The sequence below is a fragment of the Betta splendens genome, chromosome 10 (genome assembly GCF_900634795.4).
Source record: "Betta splendens chromosome 10, fBetSpl5.4, whole genome shotgun sequence".
In the NCBI taxonomy this organism is placed as follows: domain Eukaryota; kingdom Metazoa; phylum Chordata; class Actinopteri; order Anabantiformes; family Osphronemidae; genus Betta; species Betta splendens.
Genome location: NC_040890.2, coordinates 2,693,392 through 2,707,099, shown reverse-complemented (window position 1 = coordinate 2,707,099; position 13,708 = coordinate 2,693,392). Strand labels below are relative to the sequence as shown.

At 40.3% G+C, this 13,708-nt stretch overlaps 1 protein-coding gene across 1 annotated transcript; it reads left to right on the top strand.

Annotated features, from left to right (window-relative positions):
* The first annotated feature begins 8 nt into the window (after positions 1–8).
* On the top strand, positions 9–12,864 carry trappc11 (trafficking protein particle complex subunit 11). Its single transcript, XM_029164724.3, has 30 exons — positions 9–1,884; positions 2,642–2,846; positions 3,024–3,193; positions 3,313–3,383; positions 3,501–3,615; positions 3,716–3,815; positions 4,009–4,082; positions 4,465–4,561; positions 4,728–4,861; positions 5,135–5,276; positions 5,385–5,478; positions 5,871–5,950; positions 6,043–6,121; positions 6,266–6,320; positions 6,613–6,758; positions 6,868–6,929; positions 7,014–7,146; positions 7,238–7,368; positions 7,830–7,955; positions 8,028–8,221; positions 8,304–8,452; positions 8,708–8,829; positions 8,908–9,027; positions 9,132–9,197; positions 9,278–9,434; positions 9,515–9,626; positions 9,978–10,069; positions 11,198–11,331; positions 11,885–12,052; positions 12,132–12,864. Exons 1-30 carry the CDS (start codon positions 1,874–1,876, stop codon positions 12,174–12,176), a joined length of 3,384 nt encoding a protein of 1,127 aa, XP_029020557.1. The 5' UTR covers positions 9–1,873; the 3' UTR covers positions 12,177–12,864.
* Positions 12,865–13,708: the final 844 nt, after the last annotated feature.

Below are 13,708 nucleotides of genomic sequence, written 5' to 3'. Positions count from 1 at the left end.
CACGCATTCCATAGCTGTATACATGTGGTAATGAAACGTTAGGCTCACAGTATGGTTCAGTTCAAACTGTAATCGCATTTAATTTACAACTGCCTTGTTTCATATAGTTTCCCTGTGGTGCTTTAAAACCGTGCAAGAGTATATTGTCTGAAGTAAGCCAGTGAGTGTTCTTGCAATCTGCACTGCACTGTCATGCCCTCAAATTAGTTTATTAAAATGTGCTGTGATTATCTGCACTTAATCAAGTTGCATTTCTGTTGGAAGAATATTGCATTTAATCGTTGAAACATTTTGCTGATTTATTGTAACCTCGTTAGCTGTGCTTACTGTATCAAGAACAGGGAGTACCTGTGTGTAGCATCTTTGTCTTTGATGCTTGCTGTGTGAAGGAAATATTTCTCCATGAACTGTGTAACCATGCACCACTGCAGGTTATATAAGTAATGCTTTTTTCACTCTTTGCGTGAGAGGAAGTTGCCTTTGCTGTAAACTGCTCAGTAAAAATCCTAAAAGGGCTCAACTTATTGTGTCAGTTTTATTTAAGGTACAACTACAGAGGGGATTCAGTTTTTTCCCCCAACAATTTCTCTTATTTTTGTGCACAAAGAAGGAATGCGACTAAAAAGAAAAAGAAAAATGGTTGCAGTAGTTGAAGTGGAAGCCATGCAGTAGGAAAATGAGTGTTGTTGGAGGGTGATAGGTCAGTAAAGACCCCTTTAAATTTGATTGACAAGACACAGAATTGTTAAGGTGAACAGAGAATCACAAAAGAAGATGAAAAAAGAGAATCAGAAGCTGACATAATTGAGTTTGAAGGAGAGGAAAAAGCAAATGTTTTCTGGATTTGTAAACTAAAAATGTAAGTATATGCATCAAAGCATAATTTGGATATGAGAGATTTTACATTTCAAGATGTGCGCTTAAGAGCCAATCAATTTAATCAAAAGTTTAATTGTAGACAGTCTTGAGTTGAAGAAGTTTGTTGTTGATAAGAATGAGAAGACAGACATTCTCTGCATTCAGGGAAACTGGTTAAAACCACATTTAGATGCTGATGTCAGTGGATATGTTGCTTCTAGGTATGACAAAAAGAAATCTTATCCATTTAGAGTGGATAGGACATAGAGTATGTAGCAGTGGAATTATCAATGCATGAGAATGGATTTTAGAATTATGTGGATTATAATTAAACAGAGGATGAAGGAACAGCAGCAGAAGCAATGAGATGTGGAAAGAAAGGGTTGATGGAATGGAATGCAAAGGAGAAGACAGATGAAACAATGAGATGAAATTTTATCACAACTCATGTTTGAACATACATTTCTGGACTAAGGAAGTATGATTTAAATACAGCAATAAACAATAATGACAGAACAGAGAAATAGGGAAACGTATATTTGTCCAGCTTTTGTTTTTATTTCTGAAATTATGTGGCTTGATAGGGAGGATATTTTTACGGGATGCATTCAGTCCTGAGCCACTCCAGTCCAGTTGGTGGCGGTAATTCACCAAAATGTTATTGACAAGCCGCCAATAAACACTGAAAAGAAGAAGACGAGGAAGAAGAGGCGGACGTAGGAATAAAGCTAGTTGGCTAATTAGTTAACATCTGATCCTACAACGTCTTAGGACGTTCTTTCTGTTAGTTTGACAGATCGGTGACTAGCTGTGTCATTGCCACCAGTATCGGTACTGAAGGAGGGTGAAGAAGGGTGTCATAGAGCATAACATTCAATCTGTATTGACGTTTATTTTGTTAGTGACATTCACAGCCTCGCCCCAAACTGCTAACAGCTGGTCTCCTGGGACCCGCAAGTGCAACAGTTCAAGCAAGCTAGCTGTGCCTAGCATCGTTATAGATGCACCTGAAGTGATGCAGCTGAGGTACGTTTTCTGTTAAACGTGTCCCCGAGTTAGCAAATTGGAAAATGGTTTACTTTTCGAATATATTGAGAATGCTAATCGGACAACAGCAGGGTTATTGCACTTCCGCCTTCGTCTTTGTGGTCTATGTCTCTAACTGTTTAATTTAACGTTATAGATTTACATGGCTCCAAAATATATTGCATGCTAACTGCATTTCAACAGACAGAGTTTATTTGTATGTGAATGAGACACATGTCCATTGTACCTGCCAGTCATCTTACAGCCTTGTGACCTGTATGCTCTTGTCCTCTCCGTCCACGCTTGGTGTTTTCAGTGTTCATTTTATAGGGCAGTTGCCAGGAAACTCAGTTTAGATTTGTGTTTTATATATTTATCTTCTACAAGCAGTAACGTAATATCATGCGTGATTAATCTAAAGAAAATCTATATTCGCCTTGTCAATTAATTGTAAAGATTCATAAGTGAAAATAACCTCACTACCCTCTTGTCCTCAATGACAGATTCAATAACATTAAAAGCAATTTATTACTTCAGTAATTACTAATTTTAATTTATTTACAGTTGAAGGTATAGTTTTTTTTAAGGGACCCTTCTTGATATGAACCTGAACATAAACTGGAAATTATTCAGTTTATGTGTTATTTGTTCAATTGCAGTAACGTTTTATTTGACTAAAAATCTGTACTTTTGTTCAGGGACTTCACATTTTGATGTGTGATTTGTCTTTAGCTTATTTAATCTCTTAAACATTCAGGATGGCAGGATCCCTGTCCGAGCTTCCTCCAGAGCTATGCTGCCGGCCCATGGCCTTTGTAGCTCTAACTGGTCTGGATGTGTTGTACAATGCTGTACATCGTGCTATCTGGGATGCCTTTTGTGCCAACCGTCGAGCAGATAGGGTTCCTATCTCTTTCAAAGTGCTTCCAGGAGACCATGAATACCCTAAATGTCGCACAAAGGTGAGCGATGGTGGTAGGATGGAAGTTTTATCAGTAGACAAAACAAATGCAGTCTTCTGCACAGGAGTTGGCTGCTACATTTAGAAGCACCAAATCAAAGCAACAATTTATTTTTATCTGTCTGCAGTATATGAAGATCTTATTCCATATGTCATTTAACGTGTATGTTCTGTGTAGCGAACATCTTATGAGTGGTACATCCCCAAAGGCATTTTGAAAACCGGTTGGATGAATAAACATCTAAACCTGGTTCCAGCTCTGGTTGTTCTCTTTTATGAACTGGACTGGGACGACCCACAGTGGAAAGAGAAACAATCTGAATGTGCCACTAAAGTGGAGATTGTCAGGTGAGTGTACATTTACTTTGTATATAGAAAAGATTAAAGATTTGATTGTGACGTTACACTCTTAGGTCTTTGAATTGTGCACATTCATCAGCAGTTTGTGAATGTGTGTGTATCTTTAGGACTAGTCTTCAGGGTCGGAACACAAAAGTGGCTGTGGTTCTGATTCAGAAAAAAACCCCTCTTCCTCCAGGTAATGACACAACATTTTTCTTGTCTTCCTATTGTGATGAAACAGAGTTCGATGGAGACCATGTTTGCTGAGATTGTAGCAGTGTCTAAATCATCACTGAACTTGTCATGTGTACAGGAGAGGACCTAGTAGCATCAGAGAGAGCACAGGCTCTTTGTAATGCCTGCGAATTGTCTGGGAAGAGTCTCTTTGTACTGCCACACACTGACCACCTAGTGGGATACATCATAAGGTAGTTAAGAATGCAGTAAATACCCGTGGGGCAGGGCTCACTTCATTTGTTAAAAAACATTCTAATTGAAGTGGTTCTGATCGTTCTTGTTATTGAGCAGATTGGAGAATGCTTTCTATGAACATGCCCAGACGTATTACTACACAGAGATTCGACGGGTGAAATCACACAAGGAATTTCTTAACAAAACCACACACCAGGTATGTTATGATCTCTGTGTTGATTAAGTTAGATACAGGTCACCCACCTAAATTCAACAAAATTCAGCACTCAAGACAATAGGTAAATTAAACTATTTACCTATATTAAATATAATTATTAAATATAATGTAACTATTTTAAATAAAAAGAAATCTAAATTCTGTTCCCATTTTTATTTTCTGAAATTCACAGCTGCTGTTTGTCAGACACCAGTTTAAAACTGGTTTCTTCAGTGAGCTGAAACAAGACTCTCAGAACGCTCTGAAGTAAGTGTGACACTACAGATTCAGAAAACAACAGATGCTTTGCTGTGCTGGAGAGAGAAGCAGTAGCATCTCAACTTGGTGTTCATAGTGTAAAATGTGTTTGTACTAAGTGTTTTTTTCTTCATATAAAACTACCATTATTGCACCATGCACACACTGGAAAACAAACAGTGAAGGTTCCCAGCCAAAGCAGAGAAGAGTTGCTGCAGTTACATAGCATGTTAGTAATCATTTGGCTGTGAAGGTGCTCTATCCATCCAACACACAGAGTGTAACTGAGCTGCAACTAACTAAAGCCTGTAGGTGTGAAAGTGGCTTTAGTCTGTAGTAAACCACCCGCTTGGTGCGTTGTATGTTAAATAAGTTTTTTCTTTTTTCATAGGTACTACAAAACTGCATACAGTCTCATTCACGAGCTTAGAGCTCATGAAACCAACATACTGGAGATCAAAACCATTGCTGGATTCATCAACTACAAGGTTTGTTTCATCAGTTGTAATGAGATAAAATGGTTCACCAGCAATTGGTTGCATGTCTGCAGGTCCATTTAACAGTAATATTATTATGCCTCAGTAAAGTTATTGAAAGTTGAATAGTACAGCATTCTGGATCTCTAACCTAAGGTCTGTCTGTCTTTGTCCATAGATCTGCCGTTTGTGTTTCCAGCATAACACCCCCCTAGATGCTATAGCCCAGTTTAGGAAGCATACTGATCTGTGCAAGAAGAAGATTGGCAATGCTGAACTGGCCTTTGAGCACACTGCATGGATGTCTAAACAGTAAGAAACACACACCAAATGCTTGTAATAGATTGTAATAGTTTAATTTAAATATGAAACAGTAAAAACTGTATTTAATGAAACCGATAATCATTTGTGACTACAGTTGCAACTTCTACTCAAAGTTACTTCAATTATTGGACAACCTGTGGTTGGACTCATCTTAGTGTCATGTTGCCTTAATTTAACTTTGCTGTACACTGTCTGTGAAACCTAGACAAAGTCCATGTATTAGTGTGACCTCGTCTCTCATACTGCTCCATTTCCTGTCAGGTTCCAATCCTTTGGTGAGCTTTTTGATGAGGCAATTAAGTTGGGTCTGACAGCCATCCAGACCCAGAATCCTGGCTTCTACTACCAACAAGCTGCCTGTTACAGCCAGGACAGGAAGCATCTGGCGCAGCAGCTTTGTCAGGTGATCATACTGCCACTGGAAAACCTCAGCAGATGTTACTTACTGTACACTTGTAAACCGGGTGATCTTATCCATGTGATCTGACCAGTTAATGCTTTATTATTATAGCCTGGCATGATTTACCCCTCCCCTGACCCCCTGGATCCCCAGACTGGAGGACTGGACTTCTACGGACAGAGGCCATGGAGACAAGGACACCAGAGTAGGGCCCCCAGTGTTTAAAAAGTAGTAGAGTTGTGTGACCAAGCGTTACAGTGATACATGTTACATGATACCATTTAGCCCGCAGATATTTGACATTCCCATGTTCACACGGACATCTGCTCTGTGATTACACAGAATGTGTCAGTCAGAGTTGTTTCATGTATCTACAGTACACCTTAAATACATGATGTGTAGAGTAGTGATCAGATAAAATATATAACAACAGAAATATAACATAGAGAACTTGTAACCAGATCAAAATGTTATTGGTGTTTCTCCCCATTCTGTCACAGTGCACTTCTGTGTTATGTTGAGAATTATGTGAACATGGCTCTAATACAGTATTAGTACTGTGAATGTAACATGACCCCTGTATCTGCGCTGTTTCAGGTATTGATCCTCCTAATACAGAGAAGGAAAAGACAGGCATTCTGGCCCTGCAGATTAAAGAGAGAGAAGTTCCACACTCTGTATGTATCATTTACATAATACACAGTGGTTCAAAATGAGTGCAGTTTGCATATTATTTTTCTATGTCGCCTTTCTCGTTGACTCTTTACAGGAGCTGATAATAGCTTTACTCAGTAATGCTGTTGCCCAATTTAAGAAGTACAAGTGCCCTCGAATGAAAAGTCACCTCAGTGAGTGTCCCTCTGTTCTATTAAGCTGTGGTGAATTGTTTTATTACGGCATTATTGCAATTAGTTAGGAATGTTAATAAATATGATTTTATACTGTTGTAATGTGTTGTCTTTGACTGACCACTAACTCTCTGTTTGTCTTAGTGGTGCAGATGGGCGAGGAGTACTACCACGCTAAAGACTACACCAAAGCACTGAAGTAAGTAAATGAGACTTCCACCTATCAAACCTTTATGATACTGATCACAACAACAAATTTAAGTATCAACAGCCTCTTTCAAACATTCGCTCACAACTATGTCTATCAGATCAATCAAATTTCATTTGTTTACCTGAGTACATGATACTGTAAATATATTTAACATGCTGTCTGTGTCATGAGCAGGAGTCTCTTTATGTTTGTTTACCTGAGTACATGATAAATATTATCAACATGCTGTCTGTGTCATGAGCAGGAGTCTCTTCTGTTTGTTTGTGTGTGATGTTCTTAGGCTTTTGGACTACGTGATGTGTGACTATCGCACTGAGCGCTGGTGGGGCCTTCTGACAGCCATACTGACCACAGCCCTGCGCTGTGCTTACCTGATGGCCAGTGTAAAGGACTACATCATATACTGCATGGAACTTCTGGGCAGAGGTAAGAACCCAGTCTGTAACCAAAAACTGAACAGACATAATAGATGAACTCAGTCAAAAAAGGGGACTATGCAAAAGCAAACTTGCTTTATAATTGATCAATGTTGTAGCTTCAACACTGAAGGAGGAGCAAAAGTCAAGGATTGAGAAGAATCTCAATAAAGTCATTATGGTGAGTGGAGGGGTACAAACAAACTGAATGTATTCACTTCCTGTGCTTTCCCCAACATCTGTGTTTTGATCCCTTCTCCCTCAGAATGAGGTTCCCGATCCTGAGCCACAGTGTGATCAGTCTTCTCTCAATGCAGCCAGATCACTGTGGAGTGATTGCATGGCTTTAGCTGGATTGAATGAGTTGACTATAGAAGTGCAGGACTACATACCATTCAGTTAGTAATCACTTGTCCCTCTCACTGCAGGCTTTCTGTAAACACTTCATTATTAGATGTTAGTAACCTGCCTTTTGTTCTCTGACTGCAGTACAATGCAAGGCCAGGTTCTGCTCTCCCAGTTTCCACCTGGACCAACCGATCCAGCTCCAGGTGTTCCTCAGAACCAATTGCCCCCACTCTGTATCATTTAACAAGCTGACTGTGAGCCTCAGTAACCAGGCAGGTACACACCTTCAAAGACAGGCGGAGAACGCATCTCTCTCTCTCAGCAGGTTCAAAGACATCATGAAGTCATGAAACGAAACAAAACAGTTGTTTTTTTTCTGACCTTTCGCACACACACGTACATACATACATGTACGTACGTACGCATGTATGCATGTATGCATGCATACTCATTCACTCACTCAGAAGGAACAATTACTAATATTGCTTCACATTTAGCACTCTTCATGGAAACACCACGTTTACCTAAAGTTCATTGTATTTGAATGATAACCTACAATATGACTGACCCATAACTAGATACAAGATTATAACATTTAGTTTTGCTGACTGAACCTTTTCTGAAGCTAATATAAAATACATGAATCAATCACAATTACCTATAATGTGATATAATATATACATACACACAGTACTGTAACCTGACACAGATGCATCGGTGTGTTTATGTTTAGGAGTATAACCAGTGGTGTGTTATGGAGTCATCTGGTCAAGAGACCATGAACTTATTGCCAGGGAAAACCAAATGCTACAACTTTACCTTCGTAGCAAAGACAGAAGACGTTGGCAAAAAGATTGAGGTGGGTTTTGTGGAGGGGGTGGGGCACAGAGTGCTGAGTGATTCAATAATGTTTTTTTTTTTTATTATGAAGATGACCGGTGTTGAGGTGATGCTGGGCAGTGACCACAGTCGCTGTGTGTACCTTGGCTGGAGAGGGGCAGGTGGAGATGCAGCATCTACACATGAAGCCCTGCAAGCCAGCAGGTCATCACGGCGATGCGGACGAAATGTTGAGATGCAGCAGGAGCTGGAATGGGACAGCCTGACCCTACAGCAAAGCACCATGTAGGGCTTGACTGTGACACAGAGTCCCAGCATTACAATCACCTGTTACATATGTAATCCATGTTAACTGTTGTGTATTTAGGATTATCTCCAGAGTCCCAAAGATTTCTGTTCACCTGAACCACCAACCTCCAGCGCTTAATAATGAAATCTACTGCATCCAACTCACTGTCCAGTCACAGGAAGAGGGTGTGGCCAAAGATGTTAAACTGACAACTGGCCTCAAACCAGGTACAGTAGGTCAAGTCAAGCACAAAACTGTATTAAACCATGAGACCATGAGACTGGTGCCGTCTCCATTCATTTCTTTATTAACTCCTTTTTTATTATGTGCTAAATGTTAAGTACTTATTGCATTTCATTAGTGTTGTATTCTAATATTTATAGAAATGCTGTATGTAATGTTTAATTAACTTTCAGTGACAATAATATGAATGTAATGTATTTTATTAGTTTATTGTATATGTTCTTATATTGTTTATCCAGGACAGGATGCAAATTTGGGCCAGACCACACACGTGATACTTGATGACGCAAAGGTTTGTGACGACACAGCACCTGCTCTGCTCCCTGACATACTCCTGGGAGACCTGAAGTCTGGTGAAAAGGTACGTCCATTCAGACCCACACTTTGTGTAACATCCCTTCATACACTAAAGCCAACCATTCAATGTTTGTTTCTCCAGTTAGAAAAATGTGTGTATGTAAGATGCGTGTCTACAGGACCGAGGGTCTTTCTCTTCCATGTGGCCTACAGCATTGAAACCACAGTGGAAGGTCGACAGATCATCTGCAAATGTCACAAGGTGGAGAACCTCCCTTACAAATATGTCTACTGCTAATGAATAATCTTTAATTGTATCTGGCCTCCTGCGTACACTGCTTAATATGCTTCTCTTTTGTTTAACAGGATGAGACTGTTACCGTAGAGACCTTGGTTCCATTTGAAGTGTCTGTCAAATTTTTATCTACTAAGGTATGTCTGTGATGCCTAATTGATTGTGTGGGTGTTGATTGCCAAAGAGACAAGAAGAATTTGCATTATTGTGATTACAGTTCGAACCGCTGGACCAGGTTGCAGTGGACATCCCTTTTTTGTTGATGACAGACATCCTCTCTTCGTCTCCTTGGCCGCTTCTGCTGGTCTCCTCCTCTCTGCAGCTAGCGACTATGGTCAGCAACACACCAAAGCTTCAGTCCCAGCTACAAGAAGGTACCAGTGGTAGAGCTGGTTTTCCACATGCTATAGCTTTAAATGATGGAGGGGCTGTAATGTTGTCTTTGTGTCTTCAGTGGTTCTTCAGTCAGATGAGTGTGCCAGTGAGTGTTTCTGTCTCCGCTGTCCACCACTGACCAACACAAATACCACTGTGGCTACAGGACAGTACCTCATATCATGGAAGAGGTTTGTGCCCAGTTTAAGAAGCAATCGGCACACACAGACACACACCCTTGTACTTGCGTCAAAGTGAGGACCTCTATTGATATAATGCCTTCCCTAGCCCCTTACCCAACCCCTAACCATCAGCGCAACTAAAGGCAGACATCTAACCCTTGCTCTAATCTAACACAAAACTTAATTCTAACCTAAGCCCTAAAATCACATCATAACCCTCAAACAGGTCTTCAAAGAAGTGATTTTGTTTGATTCTCACTTGGATGCAAGTATAAGTACACACACACACACACACACACACGTGAGAGGATGTTGCTATATGCAGATAAACCTCTAACTGTCTTTGACCTGTTGGAATAGGAAGTCATCCAGTACAGACAGTCCTCTCATCCAGACCACAGTCACTCTGCCTCACGTCATCCTGGAGTCTGTCCCTCTCTACATTCACGCTGGTCAGTACACGTTGGGTTTTCTAAAATATCACACCTACAGTACATACAGGTGACATCTTTAGCTAAACTCCGTCAGTTAGTTTGTTACATCAATTTTCTTTAGAATAGATTAAACTTTATTGCCAATTATTATTTTTTAAAGATTGAAACATAAACTGCCTAATTTACACTAGCAGTACCTTTTTTCTAAGCAACATTAAAGTGGTCAACTACATATCTGAGCTCACACATCCCTGAGTTACTGATCAGGTTCAACATATAAAATATACACTACTGTTAAAGTTTGGGGTCACCCAGAAAATTTGGTGTTTTCCATTCTGGATGTTAATTTGTTGAGGTAATCTGGGCCTTCTGACACAATAAGCAGACACATTGTACATTTACTACACTGCAGTGACAGTTGCTGGAAATGGGCCTCTATACACCAAAGTAAATATTGCAGCAAAAATCAGACATTTGCAGCTAGAATAGTCATTTACCACATTAGTGATGTAAACAGTGTATTTCTTAATCCTTCATTGCAAAAAAAGTGCCTTTCTGTCAAAAATAAGGACATTACTGAGTGTCCCCAAACTTTTCAACGGTAGTGTAAAAATTTGGACAAGTTAAAGTTTTACAGTTGTTAAATGTGTTTACACAGAAAACAAAGGCTTTTGAAATAAGAAACGTCTGCTACATGTGCCAGCCTACTACAATATGCCACAATTTTTGGCATAGGTGTACAATGTCATGAGACACATAAGTATAAGTGAGTGCACAAGAATGGTTAAGTCAGGAATTAGAGGACTCCTGATTGAGCTGCATCAGGAAGCTCAGAATGTTTTTGTTTAAGTTTGTGACACTTGTAATCATGGGGTCTTGTGGAATCTAATGTGAAATGAAAAATGTCAAATTTTAAATCAAAGGGCGACCACAGAAAAGGACACTTGTTGTTTTGTAGTAAATGTGAGATTGGAAGCAAATTCATAATAACGTTAACAGGACAGTTTTAACACGGACTCAGACACGCGTTACATGGATATTTTAAACAAGTGATGTTGGAATTCCTTCCTCCCACGTGTGTAGTCAGATGGTATATATGATGCTTTTCAGTAAACAGTTCACTTTAGCACCTGTGTTTTGTTGCAGATTTGCCATCCTTTGGTCGAGTCAGAGAATCTCTCCCAGTTCGATACCACATAGAGAACAGAACAACTCTGGTGCAGGATGTGGAGATGACTGTAGAACCTTCTGATGCCTTCATGTTCTCTGGACTCAAACAGGTACAGCTGTGCTCATTCTAGAATAAAGACAAAGACCCTTACGGTGTGGGAAAAACAAGATTGTTGGCACAAAGCCCGAAAAGAAAAGCAGAACTACCGGTAATCCACAGGGAAAATGTGATGATTTTCACAGTAAGATATCACAGAAATAAACAGCTTCAGCTGTGCACGTTTAAATCAGTCAGTAACTTCATGTAAATCAACTTGTAACTATGTATGTACTATGTACTGTATATAAATATCGCTTTGTTGCTTGTCACAATTCCTATTTTTACTGACTTTTAGAAAATTGAAAGGAATTTGTGGTGATTTTGTTCCCCGCAGGATGAGGCACAAAACTGTCCTGTCTTGCCTCAAGTTTTTTTGTGCTGTTTTTTTCGTGATCACCAAAAAGTAGCAACAGTATGTCACAGACACATGGATAAATACGTCAGTTCGTACAAAGTCATGCCGTAGAATAAACCTGTCTGTATGCCGTATTAAAAGTATAAAAGTTTAGGAAGTTCAGGGACCTTTCAACTTGAATGTTAAACAATTTCCTCTGTGCTTCCAGGTGCGTCTGCGCATCCTCCCTGGCTCAGAGCAGCAGATGCTGTATAATTACTATCCTCTGATGGCTGGTTACCAAACACTTCCACAGCTCAACATCAGTTTGCCCCGCTGCCCCACCACCAGTGCACACACACTGAGACGATTCCTGCCCCAGTGCATCTTTGTCAAGGTAACACATACTGACTTGTGGGTCTGCTGGTGATGCTGCTGATCAGTGTTCTAAAGTGCTGTGTTCACTTTGTCCCTAGCCTCAGGGTCGGCGGCTGGATGACGCCTCCATTGCTGCAGCTTGAGCAGACCACACACAAATTCCTGTAAATGGCAGAACAGAGCAGCAGGGTGTGTTTCTGTTGTTGTAGATGCGTGGTTCCTCACAGACAAACACGTAACAATTAAGATTATTTGTTTTGTAACCACACTAGGAAAGCACTCGTTGACCCAATATGTAGAAAAATGTGCTTCCAGTGTTTCTGTGCAGTTATGTGAATGTGATTACATGGAGTAAGCATTACATGAGCTGACTGAATGAATTGATTCACTGAAATTTATTTGACAGTGGAAAATCATTTCTTGATCTGGTAATAGAACAATGTCAATTATGAGTATTGGGGATTGTACTCAGGCCCAGCCCTAACCAATTTGGAACCCTAGGCGAGATTTCACGTGGCTCCCTGTTGCATTGCAGTTAATTCTGCTACTGCTAGTGTAAAAATATAAATTGCTTTATATAAAGTACCTACTAATACTCCCAAAATAAAGTGTAAACAAGTGACATTGACTTAAAATACAACATAAAGTGACTTGTCTTTTTCTTTTTTTTACTGTAAGTCCTTCCCAGTTTGTACTCTTCCTTAGATTGAAGTTTGCAGCAGAAGCAGTTAAAGCTACCATATTTTTTTAGAGTATATAAGCCAGGTTCATCTGACTTTTTCTCCATTGAATAAAACTTAAATAAAACTTGAATAAAACTTTGTTAACTTAGTCATGATGATATATGTGTGCCATATATATATATATTATATATTATATATTTATATATTATATATTATCTATCGCTGGATAGCTCAAACGGTAAAGTCACAGGACTTGCATGTGGGGGGTTCCCGGTTCGAATCCCCGTTAGGGCGAATAGGTATCCAGTGTGGGTCCTTGGGCAAGACCCTTCAAGCTACCGCCTACCTCATATCATGAGAGACAATGTACCACATGAGATACCGGCTCAGACGTCGCCCGGTCTAATAAGGTCTGCGTCAGGTGTTGGGGAACCAGAGCACCTTGGCGAGAAGTGGGCTACTGGAACAAGAAAGAAATGGCTGAGATGCGAGAACAAGGCTCTGTTGGAATGCTACTACTCAAATAACCCTAGTCAGAGGGGCTACATGCAAAGAATGTTTGGTGAATGGGAACGGAGAAACCCACATTCAAGGCTGACGGCGAAGCAACTAGTAGCTCAGTGTTCCAACATCCACAAACGGCAACTGCTATCACAACTTGAGATTGACGAGATACAACACAAATGCTACGGCAAGGGGGAGCCAGGACGCCAGGCCAGAGGGGAGGTTTCACCATCTCCCCAACCGGAAATTGGGTACGAAGCCCCAATAAGCACAGATACGCTGAGCGAGGCAGCGACTGACCTGAAAGATAAGATCATGGCGAGATTGAACAGGCAACCCCGAACCCCACTACAACGGCTAAGTGAAGTACCATCAGAAAGTCTCATGGAAGATGTGAATGCAGCATTGAGAGCGATCCCTACCACAACAATCACAGAAACCAATGAGCTGATATACGCTTCAGCATCAGTGATCCTAGAGGTGCTTGG

What these genes read in the sequence shown, in the direction of transcription:
- trappc11 (XM_029164724.3), top strand. An exon ending in CTGGATTCATCAACTACAAG is followed by an intron (nt 4,562 to 4,727) that starts GTTTGTTTCATC and finishes CTTTGTCCATAG; the next exon opens with ATCTGCCGTTTGTGTTTCCA. An exon ending in TGTTCTCTGGACTCAAACAG is followed by an intron (nt 11,332 to 11,884) that starts GTACAGCTGTGC and finishes CTGTGCTTCCAG; the next exon opens with GTGCGTCTGCGCATCCTCCC.